Source organism: Typha angustifolia, chromosome 7 (genome assembly GCF_048772165.1).
Source record: "Typha angustifolia cultivar Huaian chromosome 7, ASM4877216v1, whole genome shotgun sequence".
Classification (NCBI taxonomy): Eukaryota; Viridiplantae; Streptophyta; class Magnoliopsida; order Poales; family Typhaceae; genus Typha; species Typha angustifolia.
Window position 1 is genome coordinate 7,070,052 of NC_133245.1, and position 16,023 is coordinate 7,086,074.

Below are 16,023 nucleotides of genomic sequence, written 5' to 3' on the forward strand. Positions count from 1 at the left end.
TGTCGGCTAGCCTCTATAAAGGTATGGATGGTAGCCAAAATTATTATGAGGAATGAATATTGGTTTCTATCCTCCTCTATCCTCTCTCTAGTCTCTCTACCCTAATCTCCCTTCTCCCTCTTCACCAACCAATCACCTCTACCATTGGCAAGGTCTCATCTATCTTCTAATCTTCCTCGTCTGTCGAGTCCTCCTTCCTTTATGGGATCTCGGCCACTTCTCCCCCTTCATCCTTATCCCTTAACTACATTAACCATCCACCCTCATCTCCATTATCATCCATAACCCTATCATCCAATCCACTCGTCACCACTACCATCACCCCACTCTAGCATATTTTTGTCCCAGTTGTAATTCGAATCTCCAAAGGGTGTAAGTACAAAAGATGTAGATCAGGAAGTTATGGATCGACCAACCTTAGTTTAGTAATTTTCTAACAACGTATGAATATTTGGTGAATATTTTTCCTCGGTTGCGCGGATTGCTTTCTACAATCAATCCAGATTTTGAAGGGATCGTTTCGTAACCTTTCATTGGTATCAGAGCCCGGCAAACCTCGAACCTTTATTAATGGTGGAGATAAGAAAGATGACATTAACAAGGAGATCAATAGAGAGCACATCGACAAGGAAAGACTCAATCCACGAAAACCCTAACTAAGAGGTAGATTCCCTTGGGGCGGCCATAGTAGGACCGAGTTAACCAACGTACATGGGTGTGAACATGGGCTTAGTGGATGAGCTTAGGGACATGTTCCAAACATTATTGGATTGGGTGGACACAATGCAGAATGATCATAATGCTTTGAAGGAATATGTCATGAACTGATTGACTTTGTCATCTCCTCGACGAAGATCGATGCCTCAAGAAGGACCAGAGATAGGACCATATCGAACCGATACCCCACAGATCCAAGTACGACACGTTAATGTCAATGATCCTTTTTTACCTATTTTTACGCATTATCACCCACCTTCGATACACAACCCGAGGCCAACGGTAATGGAACCCGAGAGGCGTTTGGCACTAGTGCGCTTTGTCGATGAAGAAGATTGGCACTTAGATGATGATGTTGATCCCTTTGGAGATGGTGATGGGCGTGCTCGAGGATTTAGAGAATGAGAGCAACAAGCACAACGGTTCAAACCTGAACCAAGAATCTTTCGCAAGCCCGACAATACTATCCGGGGGAGAATCGCACGCTTGGACTTTCCAAAATTCCAAGGTGGTGATCCAATGGATTGGGTGTTTCAAGTGGAGCAATACTTTGATTGTCAAGTGACAGCGGAGGATGCAAAGGTACCGATGGTAAGATTTTACCTCCAAGGAACGACATTGCATTAGTATTGATCAGCCATTCATGGTGGAGGATTTACTAGTTGGGCAGACTTTTGTAGGAGGTTTACATGTAGATTTGGGACAACGGCGTATGAAGATTTTGCTGCCACATTAAGCAAGATGGTCCAAAGGACAACTGTATTGGAGTACTAAGCAGAATTTGAAAGAGTAAGTAGTCATTGCGAGCCACCTTGGCCCGAATTGACATTGAAGAGCACATTCTTTTCAGGGCTGCGGGAGGAGATCCAAGCGGATATTCATGCTCTTTGTCCTACCATTCTTGAGGAGGCTTTTGAGAAGGCCGTGTGGATGGAGCAAAATCACAAGGCTTTGAAGATGGCAGCGAAAACAAGTTGGGGCAACCGAGATGGGCTGTTTGCGCCTAGAATACCTACTAGAAATTTTGCATGTTCAAAGACAGCCGTTGCTAATACTAACGCATGACCACTCTTGAGACCCTCTTCCGATGTTAGAGGAGGCACAAGACCCCCCATTCGAACTCTCACACCTGCGTAGGTGGAGCGAAGAGCCTTTGCTTTCAATGTGATGAACGTTTCACCCCCGGTCAACGGTGATCCAAATCGATCGGGAGTGTGATGTTCATCGACGGTCTCAAGGGGGACGATGAGGTTGTTGGTGATGGAGAGTGTTCATAGGATGTCCATGAGGAGGCCGTGGAGGAGGCCATGGAGGAAGATATTCAAGTTGAAATATCGATGCATGCATATTTAGGTACTTCCGAGCTGAGAACATTGCGGGTGGATCGACTCGTTAGAAAGCATTGTGTGCATATCCTCATCGATTCCAGGAGTACACACAACTTTCTAAATGAGAGGTTAGTGAGGAGGTTGGGCTTAGAGGCTAAACCGATCGCGAGGTTTGACGTTGCTATTGGAGACGGCACAAAGCTTCATGCGGAGAGCTTGTGTCGCTAGGTGGGTATACAGGTGCAAAGACATAACATCATTGTGGACTTGTATCCATTGGCGCTATGCGGAGCGAACATTGTCCTTGACACTCAGTGGTTGTAGAGCTTAGGACCCGTCACTTTTGATTTCTGGAGTATGTAGATAAAATTTAAGCAAGGAAATAAAAATGTGCGGCTTGATAGCGTTCGATCTCCGCTGATTCCAGCGATGCAGCTAATGGTGGGGCTGCCTTATTCGTGGTGGAACCCGAGAGGCGTGCGGCACCGGTGTGCTTCGTCGATGAGGAAGATTGGCACTATGAGGATGAGGTTGATCCCTATGGAGTTGGTGATGGACGTGCTCGAGGATTTAGAGAAGGTGATCAACATGCACAACGGTTTAGACTTGAACCAAGGATCTTTTGCGAATCCGACAATGTTATTCGGGGGAGAACCACACGCTTCGACTTTCTAAAATTCCAAGACGGTGATCCAACGGATTGGGTGTTTCAAGATGAACAATATTTTAATTGTCAAGGTACAGTAAAAGATGCAAAAGTTCAGATGACAAGCTTTCACCTCCAAGGAACGGCATTGCATTAGTGTAGATTGGTTATTCGTAGTGGTGGATTTACCAAATGGATTGATTTTTGTAGGAGGACTACATGTAGATTTGAGATAGTGACATATGAAGATTTTGCTGCCACATTAAGCAAGATGGTTTAGAGGACTACCGTATTGGAGTACCAAGCTGAATTTGAAAGAGTTAGTAGTCGTTGTGAGCCACCGTGCCTGAACGTATATTGATGAGTATATTTATTTCAGGGCTACGAGAGGAGATACAAGCGGATCTTCGTGCTCTATGCCCTACTACTCTTGAGGAGGCCTTTAAGAAGGCCGTGAGGATGGAACAAAAGCATAGGGCTCTAAAGATGGCAGTAAAAACCAATAGGCGCAATCGAGATGGGTGGTTTGCACCTAGAACACTGACTAGAAATTCTGTGGTTTCAAAAACTGCGGCTACGACTACTAGACCATGACCACCTTTGAGACCTTCTTTTGACGTTAGAGGAGGCACTAGACCCCTAGTTCGAACTCTCACACCTACCTAAAAGGAGGAGCGAAGAGCGAAGAGTCTTTACTTTTGATGTGATGAGCGTTTCACCCCCGGTCATCGATGTTCTAAATCGATTGAAAGTGTGATGCTTATCGATGGTCCTGAGGAGGATGATGAGATTGATGATGATGGAGAGTGTCCAGAGGAGACCCATGAGGAGACCGTTGAGGAGGGTGTAGAGGAAGATATCCAAGCTGAAATATCGATGCATGCATGTTTGGATACTTCTGCGCCGAGGACGTTACGAGTAGACGAACTCGTTAGAAAGCATTGTGTGCACATCCTCATCGGTTCGGGGAGTACACACAACTTTCTAGGCAAGAGGCTAGTGAGGAGATTGTGTTTGGATGCCGAACCGACTACGGGGTTTGACGTTGCTATTGGAGACGGCACGAAGTTTAGGGCGGAGAGCTTGTGTCGTTGAGTCAGTATATGGGTGCAAGGACACGACATCATTATGGACTTATATCCGTTGGCGCTGCGAGGAGCGAACATTGTCCTTGGTGCTTAGTGGTTACAGAGTTTGGGACCCATCACATTTGATTTTCGGAGTATGTGGATGAAATATAAATAAGGAAACAAAGATGTGTAGCTTGATGGTGTTAGGTCTTCGCCAATTCTTATGATGCAGCCTATGGTGGGGCTACCTTATGCGTATGATTTGGCCTATCTTCTTCAATTAGGACCAGTAGGAAATGAGTCTCAAACGAGTTCAGGTACTACCATTGAATTGTCTAATTTATTAAATAACTTTTCTGGACTGGTTAAGGAGCCGCAAGAGTTGCCATCGAGGAGTGCGGCGGACCATCGCATAGAGATTGTACCCGAGGTTGCACTAGCGAGCATGAGGCGATATTGGTATCCACATGTGCAAAAAGAAGTTATTTCAAAGATGGTAGCCGAGATGTTGGAGCAAGGCCTCATACAACCACGTCATAGTTCATACTCATCCCCCGTGCTATTGGTGCAAAAAAAGGACGGAACATGGCATTTTTGTGTCGACTATCGAGCACTAAACGCTATTACCGTTAATGACCGGTATCCCATTCCGATTATCAGGGAGTTGCTGGATGAGCTTGCAGGGGTGACTATATTTAGTAAGCTTGACTTGAGGGCCGGGTATCATCAAATTAAAGTTCACTCGGCGGATGTGCATAAAATTGCATTTTAGACTCCGGATGGGCATTACGAGTTCCGAGTGATGTCTTTTGGTCTCACCAATCCTCCAGCTACCTTTCAAGGCCTCATAAATGATATATTTTAGCCTCTATTGCGAAGGTATGTTTTGGTATTTTTTGACAATATTTTGGTGTATAGCAGGACTCAATTGGAGCATTGGTGGCATTTGGAGGACGTGTTGAATTTGTTAGAGCAAAACTAATTAAAGATCAAGAAGTCAAAGTGCCTATGGGGAGTACCAAAGGTGGAGTATTTAGGCCACATTATTTCAGTGGATGGTGTAGCGGCGGATCCTCAAAAGGTTGTAAGTATGATCGCTTGGCCTATTCCTACTACTACCACCAGATTAAGAGAATATTTGGGGCTGACTGGTTATTATCGTCGATTCATTACCGGATATGGCAAGATTGTTGCTCCTCTCACTTTTTTGTTGAAAAAAGACTCTTTTAGATGGACGGATGAAGCCACTTTAGCCTTTGAAAAATTAAAAACACTTAATTCATTCAATAATAATCATAAGGTTACCTTCAACATATTTAGAGGCTAACCTAACAAACAAAATAATCAAAAGAAAGCCCTAGAAAGACTGCAGATTCGCTGATCGTGTTTAGAAAAATTTTATTTCAGAAAGAAACAAAAGAAATTCAGCCTGAGATAACTAGGTCCACCATGCTTCAGCCACCTTGTCCTCAAGGTGTGAAATAAGGAAAATGATCAGTGATGTCTTATTCAAGCTCCCATGTAGACTCGTCAAATGGCTTGTCAAGCTACTCCACTAGGATCTCTATCTCTAGCTGTCTTGCGCGACATCTCCTACGTGTAGCCAGTACACGAATTGTCTCTAGAGCTCTCATCTCTTCAATCATCTTCGGTTTATCCGACCATACCATCTAGTCGACGGCTACTCGAGCTCACAACAAGAACACATGGAATATGGGATGCACTCGCAATTCCTCAGGAAGCTCCAATCTGTATGTAATTGGGCCAACTCGCTCCAATATAAGAAAGGGTGCAAAGTAGCCATGCGCCAGCTTTTGATTGCACACTGGTCTCAGCATCACTTGCCGATAAGGCTAAATGTGCACAAACACAAGATCTCCGACCACGAACTCCAACTCACAGTGACAGCAGTCGTAGATTTGCTTCATGCATTTTCGTGTCGCTGCCATGCAGGTCCTAAGCCTCCTTAAGGTTGCATCTCGATCCATCAACTCTAGATTGGCCTCCGTCTGCACCACTATCGCCTCTAGGTCATATGTCCATAATGAGGGTGGGGGTTTGCCATACACTACTTCAAAGGGTGTCATCCTTATGCTGGTATGAAACACAGTGTTGTATGACCATGCTACCCAAGGAAGGTAATCACGCCATCTCTCCAAACGCTCTTTGACAAAGCACCACAAATACTACTTAATGCCTCGATTAACTACCTTGATCTTGCCATCAGTCTAAGAGTGGTGAGCCGAACTAAGGTTTAATTGAGTCCCCTAAAGTGTGAAGTACTCCATCCAGAAGTCACTAATGAAGAATCTATCACGGTCGAACACGATCGAGCGCAGCATGCCATGAAGCTTGGCCACATCGCACACGAACACCTCTGCAACTGCCTTCGCTGAATATGGGTGCGCCAAGGTTGAGAAGTGAGCATACTTGCTCAGCTTGTCTACCATGACGAAGATGACAGAATACCATTTCACTGGAGGTAGCCCCTCAATGAAGTCCATGGAGATATCCTCCCAAATGCGTTTTGGAACGAGCAAAAGCTGTAGTAGTGCAGCTCGCCTCAAGGAATCGGTCTTTGCCCGCTAACAAATATCACAATCCCGCACAAATCTCTATAGCTCCTTCTTCATTTCAACCCATGTATAGCTCTTTGGGAGCCTCTTGTAGGTCCTCAAGAGCCCCTCGTGTCCCGCCTCCGGTGTGGAATGGAAGAAATCCATGAGTTGCCTCCGCAAGGCATCATTATCTGGTACTCCGATGCACCTGTGATCTAACAGTAGTCCTCCTCTACTCTCAAGCTCAGGGTGACTCATGGGATCACTCTCCAGCTCATGTATCAACCTGGACACCTCTAGATTTGTGGCGTTGGTGGTACTCAAATCAGTAAGGAAGGGAAATACAGGTGTTGAATAGGTTGCAAGCTCTGGGGGCGCAGGCTGTCGTGAGAGTGCATCTGCCTCCCTATTTTTCGTCCCTTTCTTATACCACAACTTATAGTCGTATCTTAGCAGTTTGGTGACCATCTCTAAAATCATCATCTGATCAAGTATGGTCTCCACTTGGTCACTACATGTAGGATAGTGAGCATCTCTCGCTCGTATGATAAGCAATAGGCCTCCCAGATTGCATAAGAACAGCCCTAATGCTCAACCCAGATGCATCCCACTCGATTATAAATGGCTTTGTAAAATTGGGTAGCGCCAACACCGGTACAATTGCCATGGCGATCTTTAACTCCTCAAATGCCTTTGTCACTGACTCGATCTAATGGAAGGCATCCTTTTTTAGCAATGAAGTGAGGGGTGCCGCAATCTTCCCATAACCTTCCACAAATCTGTGGTAGTACCTTGTCAGGCTAAGGAACCACCGTAACTCACAAATTTGGGGGAGAGAACTCAATTCATTCAATAACACCTTGCTTGGGTCAGCCGCTACGCCCTTTGCTAAAATAATGTGGCCGAGGTACTCTACTCTATGCTCTCCCTAAAGGCATTTGCTTTTCTTTACCTTTAGAGAATGATCCGCCAACAGTCCCAACACTGAGTGCAAATGAACTAAGAACTCCTCCTAGATCTTGTTATACACCAAAATGTCATCAAAAAATACTAACACATACTTGGAAGGTCACCGATGTATTTGTGAACCTAAACGGCAATCGAAACTTGTAGTGTTTGTCGTTAGTCCGAAATGCTATTTTGTGAATGTCCTACGTTTGCACGCGAATCTAATGATAGCCGACGCGGAGATCGAGTTTGTTGAAATATGACGCTCTTGTCAACTCATCTAGCAGCTTCTCTATGATAGGTATCGTGTACTGATCCTTGACGGTGATGGCATTCAATGCGTAATAGCCCACGCAAAAATACCAACTTCTGTCCTTCTTCCGCACCAATAACATCGACGATGAATAAGAACTCTGACTCAGTTGGATAATACCCTGCTCTAGCATCTCAGCAAGCAATCTCGATATCTCCTCCTTCTAGATGTGAGGATAACAGTAGGGCTGAACATTGGTTGGTTCTACCCTTGGAATGATCTTGATCCTGTGATTGGCGTGTCTCACAGGTGGTAGTCCCCATGGAGCCTCAAACAGGGCAACAGAGTTAGTCAACACAAACTCCAAATAATCACATATACCTAAGGTAGGAAGAGTCTCAGGTTTGGTCAATGCAATCTGGAGGAAGTACGATGGCTCGCCAACTCAGGGAGCTCTAATCAATGGTTGGAGAGTGGGGCTTGGCTGCGTCCGAACCCCGTCAAGCTATATGACCCGTTCGTCTCACTGAAAAGTGAGCTGCATTTGTGAGAAGTTGAAGGTGACTAGACCAAGGCTTTGCAACCATTGGGTATCTAAGACCACATCCGCTCCTCGAAGAGCCAATGGATACAAATCCACAATGAAGTTGTGGCCTTGCACCCGGATGGATACAATGAAGTCACTTCGAAGCCGATGGTGGGTTCCACCTCAAGTCTAATTCACCGTATGAGCCACTCGTCTAAGAAATTGTGCGTGCTTCCTGTGTCGATGAAGAGGTGCACACACTGTTTCTTGACTAGTCCGTCTACTTGTAAGTTCTTCGAAGCGCTCGTGCCAGAATAAGCATGCATGGATATCTAGGCTAGTACCTCTTCCTCTAGCTCCCTATATGTCTCCTCCCCGATCTCCTTAGTCACCAAGCCATCACCATCAATTTCCTCCTTATCATCCTCATGCCCATCGATCAACATAATGCTGCCCATCACCTTAGTGCAACGATGGCCTAGAGTGAACCTCTCATCGTATCTAAAACATAACCCCTTGGCTTATAATTCTTCCACTTGTGTAGGTGTAAGAGTATGGACCTCGGGGGTTGCTCCACCTCCTCGTACTCCTAGAACAAGCCTTGGAATGGCCCGTGGCCCTGTTGTGCTCGCTAATGCTCTCGCAGCCATACTCGATGCACTAATCGCTCTAGTTGCCCGTTGCATAAACCTGTTGTTCCAGCAAAGCTTATTAGCATTCTTCAAGGCTTAATGCTTCTAGTCCATCCTAGTTGCGTCTTCAAAGGCCTCGCTCAAGGTCCTGGGTCGTAGAGAAAGCACATCAACCCAGACCTCCTCGTGTAACCCACAAATAAAAGTGCTCATTAGAATTTCGTGTGGCCATTGTGGTCGACACCAACTACTAATTTGTTCAAACTTCTCCTAGTAGGCAGCAACCGACGTCTTTTGGACAAGCTTTGATAGAGTGGCACTATACTCCTCAAAGCCTACGGTTCCAAAGCACCTAGATAGGGCATTTAAGAATGTCGGCCATCCATCGAACACTTAATATGTGCACGTAGATTGATACCAATGTAATGTTGCGCCTTCCAAATGGAAGCTTGCCAACACCACCTTGGCGTCTTCCATTGTTCTTTGATACATAAAAAATTGTTCAGCATGAAAAATTCAATCCAAAGGATTACCTTCTTGGAACTTAGGGAACTCGAGCCTCGCTGTTTTTCAGTGCGTAGGATTATCGCACCCGCATCATACACAAGTTTAGGTCCAATGGTAGAAGGATGTAGAATCGATACATCGTTTTCTTGGCGCCTCTGATTATCTCTCTTGTGGTGCCAACCGAGATCACCCTAATTCGGCCAACCCGCATCCACCTCGGCGTAGTTGGGATTTAGATCTGGACGTGCCCACTCTGCACCCTTTGGTAAGGTCCTTTAGGGCCGTTGGGTGGTGGCAGCAAGGGTTTATTTTGGGCAAGGGTTGCTCTAGCTCCTAGTTGAGGCAACACAATCGTAGTTGGATTTGTTAGCACTAGAATTTCTGGCATGCGCACGGTGGCTGCAAAGTTCCGCAACCCTTTCCTCACGCCTCTCATCTCCTCCTGCTGCGTCCACTGTAGATCCATCATTTGTTGGAAGAGGGAGACTAAGGTTTGATCCATATTAGGCGCTAAACCAGTTGAGGTCATGCCTGTGCTCGCAACTGCTCTACCTACTAGCATTGAGGGCGTATTAGGTTCAGTCTCCATAGGTACCTCCATTGCGGTGTGTCAATTAGCCATTGCTCTTGTAGTGGTCATGAGTCTAAGAACCAGTGGCTCTGATACCACTGATGTGATCTTGATATCAATAAAAAATATCTGGGTATAAAGGAGAGTAGAAGAAAAGGAAGAAGAGGGCCTTTCCTATAGGTCTAGGGGGATAGGCCAAACGAGGAGATTTGAGACGGTGGAGAGAACGAGAGAGGAGAGGAGAAGATTTGGGGGAAAGAACTCAATTATTTAATAATAATCATAAGGTTGCATTCTACATATTTAGAGGCTAACCTAACAAGCAAAACAATCAAAAGAAAGCTCTAGAAAGAGTATAGATTCACCGATCACGTTCAAACGCGATCGAGCATGTTCAAATATGCTAAATATATTTACTGTGTTTGTGAACGTATGCAGGCATTCGATCGGGGTGTTCGAACGTGCTAAACATGTCCGCTGTAATTACGAACATATATAGGCGTTCGGACACAGTTCCTTGCATTCGAACACGACCATTAGAAAAAATTTATTTCAAAAAGAAACAAAAGAAACTCAGCCCAAGATAACTAAATCCAATCCCAGTCATATCATATTCTCTCTCCAATATTAATCTAGAAGTTGATTACATCACTCAATTTGGAATAAAATTTATTAAAAGATTCATTCTCATTATATAGAAGGTTGCAAAGATATGGCTGGCCTTTGAAATTTTGATAGTTTAATAGTGGATGTTTCCTTGTGAGTAGTCTTAGTAATTTTCCACATATCTTTAGTTATCTTGCAAGTACAAATCCAATGAAACTCATCAAGGGATGACACTACAAAAGATAGCGTTAATCACTTTCTTGTTCCAACAAAATTGTGAACATCTATTTTATCCCACTAATCAATAAGTTTTTCGCCTAGTTGATTAGTATCTTTACAAATTGTAGGACTCCAACCATAAACTATAGACTATCACTCTGCATCTTGGTTTTCTATTATGAATAATTAGATTCATCAAGCAAGGGTAGTCTAACGGTGGATTATCCCTTCTCTGAAAAAAAAAAATTCATCTCTCAGTAGATCTTTCTCTAAAGTAAGAGAGACTTGCTCTGATACCAATTAAAAATATATAACAATTATATGAGATAAATGATCTACAAACTAATATTTAAGAAAAAACATAAGGTGAGAAAATAAACCATTGAGAATTCAACCATGAGATGAGAAATTCTTAACGCAGAAAAACCTCTATCAACTAAGAATAAAAACCACCGATCCTCTTCTAGGATCAAAATAAATACTTATAATGATGTAGCAGTTACAATAACACTTACAAACCACCTGCTAAAATCCACAGCTATATTTATAGCAAATTTGTTCAAATCTTCCCTCACGAACTACTTTTCGTGCTTGATTAGACAATCTCAGGATCCTTTGAAGTCAGGGGACCTGCCTCAATGATCCTATAGATAGTAGAAAATACCAAACTGAAAATTAGAGATCATGGTCGAAGGGTTTTTAAAACAATTCTTTCTCCAAATAATCCTTTTGACTGCTCAAGATTCTTTACAAAACTCTTCTAGGGCTTTTAGTATGATATTTCAGCATCACTTGTTTGAATTGATGCCTCTTTAAATAAATGTAGCAGATACAAAGAGATCATCATGCCAAATCTCTCACAACTCTGACTTAGAAAACATAATTTTGCCTTGGTGTTCAAATGCACCAATAGTCATTCAAACACTCAACTCGATTTTAGCCACTCGGAACAAGCATTTCAAACAATTGTACAATGCCTTTCATACTAGAAATTTTGTTCTAATCTTGTTCAAATATTTATAAAATACTTCACAAACTATCAAAATTGTTCTAGTCTTATTTAGACATATTCTACGAAAAATCCTCGAGTTCATTCGAACACACCTATAATTCCAACCTAGCTAGTAAATATCTTGTCCAAAGGTACATTCTCAGTTTACTTGTATCACGCTTATACAAAATGATCTAAATACATAAAAATAACTTTTGTTCACGATTGCTGATTAAAAATAAATCAAAAACCTAATAGATCTAATTTATATTCAACAAGTTGTATATATATATATGCCATTACAATAAGGTAAAGAACTCTATTGCATAACTAGTCTTAGAAGCTAGAAACATTATTTTTCCAGGAAATTAGAAACATCACGATTGCGATCCTTACCGCAGCAATCCCCCGATAATAATTCATAATATTTTAGGCCTAGAAAGTTAGTTAGCATGCTAGCTAGTATGGGCCTTATTGAGTATCGAGCTCTCACATGTGATTTTGTGAATTGGTTCTCTTACCCAAGACGGTGATATGTTGCCACGTATATATCTAGACGGTAGGAAGTTCCTACAACTGGGTTAAGAGAGGATCTGATTCCACTACTCAAAACGCCGGGGGAGGGCATGATGATGTTTAAGGCCCAAACATGGCCATAATACAAACAACTCATGCAGTGTTGCAATGATCTAATTGACCACCAGATGGCTTTGGCAGTGGGGAGGGGAGGGGAGGGGAGGGGAGGGGAGGGGAGAGGAGGGGAGGGGAAATCTTGTAAACAAAATAGGATGCAGCATGTGAAGTATTGGCCATGATTAACTCCACCAACCCATCCCATGTGCCACGAGTGGCTGACCGCATCACGTAGCCTCCTCCTCCTCTTCCTCCTCACTCCAATGTATCATATATATATATAAACAACACTTGGTCATAAAGAATAGCCCCAATTGGTTTAATTTACCCAACTCCAGAGAATCAAACCATTTTAAATTCCAACAATTTTGTCTTAAAGATTTAGCAATTTGGGGGTGGGCCGTTCGCACGTTGCGTCTAGGTCACGTTGAGTGGCACAAGAAAGAATCATAGCTTCCGCAGGATCGTACATTGCATACTGTAGAACCAAATTAGGAAAAGGAAGCTGCATAAACTGTAACACACAGTACAATTCCAATGACGGCTAAGATGTACTCCTGTTATTGTTAAAACAGGATATATTAATTGCATAAAACATATACTATCTATTTACAAACGCTTATAATGTTATATATATATAACAAGGATATATCTTAAAACTGGAAATTTTCCTTCCAAATTACTCAACCAGAAAATTAAAGGGGGGAAAAACTGTACCATTAGTCAGTAGAGCTGAGATCTCATGAAACAATCAAAACAAAAGAACACTAAGATTATTTAGGATTCCGTCCCGATATTTTCGTCGTTGTTGATGCTCTTATTGTTGACGAATTTGGACGCGGTTAATTCCAAATTTAGCAGCAGCAACATCTGCGAGCTCATCTCTCTTTCGAATCTCCAGATGTAGTTTAGCCCGACGAGAAGTTCGGCGATTGCGGCCTCCGTCTTCTCCTTATGCGCGAAGTGGAGCGTCTGGAGCAGGAGAACATTAGCCCGCGGCACCACCGTCACCGCCGTCGCCGCGTGCGCCGACACCGTCTTTCTCCTCTGCTCGAAGCTACGCTCGCCCTGCCACCTCACAGTGGCGTGCGCCATCGGCCCTAGCCAATCCATAATGCTTGCCAACGCCTCCCGCCACTTGACAGCCAGCTCCGCGTCCGCCGCCACTCCCCGTCCGACGCCCCGCAGCCTTGTCCTCAGCAGTTGCCTCAGGCTCGCCGGCAGCATCGCGTACAGGTCGTCCCTCGCTTCGTCCCCCACCGCTCGCGGAGTTCTGATCATCTTCTCCACTACTATGATCAGATTCGCGTAGTGCTGCGCCAGCGCAGCGGATCCTAAAGAAGGCGGCGGCGGCGCCAGCATCGCGGAGATCGACTCCAAGAACCCGATCTGCTTAACGTCGTCGTTCTCCGGTGACGATTCCGGACACGGCGGGGGCGGATCAGAGGAGGGGTAGACGACAGCGGGGGACGTTGAAAGACTCCGCGGAAGATGGTGCGATTCATAGCCGATGCCGAATACTTGCTTGACCCTCGCGAGGACGGTGAAGGCGGAGCGGGTGAGGAGGCAGACGACGGCGTCGAAAGTGCAGCTCCACAAGGAGGTTTGCTTCTTATACTTGACTTCTTGCCGCTGCCATAAGATCTTCTCCTGTATCTCGGTTATAGTGCGGACGAGTTTGGTAGTCGCAAGGCTTCGGTTGCACCCGCCGTTGCATTGGATCAGCTTCTTGAGAGCGTGCTCCGCATCGGAGAGCTCTTCCATCTCCTTGTGAAGCGTGGCTGTCGATGAGATATACTTGTCCATCTTTTTAGCTCTGGTCTCCATCTCTTTCTTTGTAAACACCCAACCATAGACATCGCTGCCAGTATCAGCGAAGAGTTTGAAGGCCTCTTTGATTTCGCTAAAACACGGCTCGACGCAGCGGGCAGCGAGGACGGAGGTGGAGTCCACGACGAGGCGGAGGGCGTCGGTGAATTCGGCGCAGGCGAGGGCGAGGAGGAACGCGTCGTCATCGGAGACGATCTTGCGGACACCTTCGAAGGCAAGGGTGTCGTGGCGGAGGCGGGCGATGTGAGCGTCGGAGAGGGAGCGGTGGATGTGGAGGAGGCGCGACATGAGGCCGGCGACCTCGAAGGCGAGGATGCCGACGTGGGTCTTCTTGCCGGTGGGGGATCGGACGGAGCCGAGGCCGGCGGAGAACGCCGACCGGACTCGGGTTATCCACGTCTCTCGAGCCATGGGGTGGGGAAATAGAAAGGAAGAGGAGAAGAGGGTGGTGGATTATTTATTGGAAGGGAAGGAAAAGAGAGAGAATAATAGAATATGATTAACTTAGAGATGGCAGGGATAAGGAGAATAAAGAAAGGGGAGGAGGGGTGAGTTTTGTGAGCTCGTGAGATGTTGAAAGGTTTGAAAGGTTTGGGGGGGTGTGTGTCAGTGTGTGGGTGTGTATAAGAAGCGGTATCAGAAAGAAAGAATTGGTGAGATTGGAAAGTTGTGGATTAGCTTTTTTGCAAGTAAACGCCAATTGGGAGTTGAATTTGGTGAGCCATCTATTGCAGCAGACATCTTTTTGACAATTGAAACTCCCAATTGGCGTTTACACCTTCTAATTTTGCGAATGAAGTAGTACTTGGACAACAAATTAATGAACGGTTTCAGATCGTTTGCACCTAGGGTTGAAAACGGGTTGGATTAACTCCGACCTAACCCGCTATCCGACCCAACCCGCTATCCAACCTGATTCGAATCGGATTCGGATAAAAAATTTCTATCCGATTAGGATACGGATTCGAATACGAGTCGGATATATTTTTCGGATTCTGATACGGATATCGGATATCCATTTATCCCTATATTTTTTTAAATGATTTACAGTTTTTAGTTTACTTATTTAAATAGTAAATATTAATATTGTTACTAATAATAAGTTATATATTATTTATAGAGATTAATTTCTCTAATTTTATATATTTGACATACAAAAAAATTATTTGTTGTAAAACTCTTAATAATTTTGTGTTAATTATATCAAAATAAAATATTATAATTATTTTAAATTTAATCAATATCTGTTTAAGATCCGATCCTTTATCCAAAAACTATCCGTATCCGTTTAACTAGGATATGGTTTTAAATTTTGCTATCCGTCTAATATCCGTATCCGAACTAAAAATATAGATCCAGATATGGGTTAAGCACCTCCTTATTTTGTGCAATTGGACTACTCATACCGATATTCAAACGACTCACTATAACTCCGTCTTAATTTGCATGCAGTGGAATTTGTTTGGTAGAATTTATATTCTCAACTGGAGAATGTTTTCACACTCTTGCTTGGAAATTTTTTTTTTTCAAATCTATCTCAATCCATAGGCTATAAGCTAAATAAATGAGCTAAACATTATCGATTCGACAACTGAATTAACTTTTCTAATAAATAAATCACAATTATTTTAAACCATAGTATTTTGATAAAAGAATTTATTAAATATCATACGACAAGAATGGAATCCCATGATCTCCATCATATTTTAGTAACTGAGCTACAGTGGTGCCTCATGCTTGGGATTTATTTATTTTTAACTAAATGCTGAGGGTTTTATTACTCAGGAAAAAAAATTATCATATAAATCAGTCATTGAGCTCTGGAGCAACCATATAGTACAATTAAATGACTTGGCTCTCCAAGCTGTAGCACGAAAGGAATGGGAAAGGATCAATTTAGAAACAGGCTTAAACGACTTGCCTTCCATTTTGAAGAGAGAGCTGGAACCTCCTTGGTACATAAGATTACTTTGTACTGAGTATAGGAA

At 43.7% G+C, this 16,023-nt stretch overlaps 1 protein-coding gene across 1 annotated transcript; it reads right to left on the reverse strand.

The window, feature by feature from the left end:
• Positions 1-12,743: 12,743 nt before the first annotated feature.
• Positions 12,744-14,601, reverse strand: LOC140762812 (protein PSK SIMULATOR 1). Its single transcript, XM_073100768.1, has one exon. The coding sequence runs from the start codon at positions 14,444-14,446 to the stop codon at positions 12,983-12,985; it is 1,464 nt and encodes a 487-aa protein (XP_072956869.1). The 5' UTR covers positions 14,447-14,601; the 3' UTR covers positions 12,744-12,982.
• Between the last annotated feature and the right edge of the window lie 1,422 nt (positions 14,602-16,023).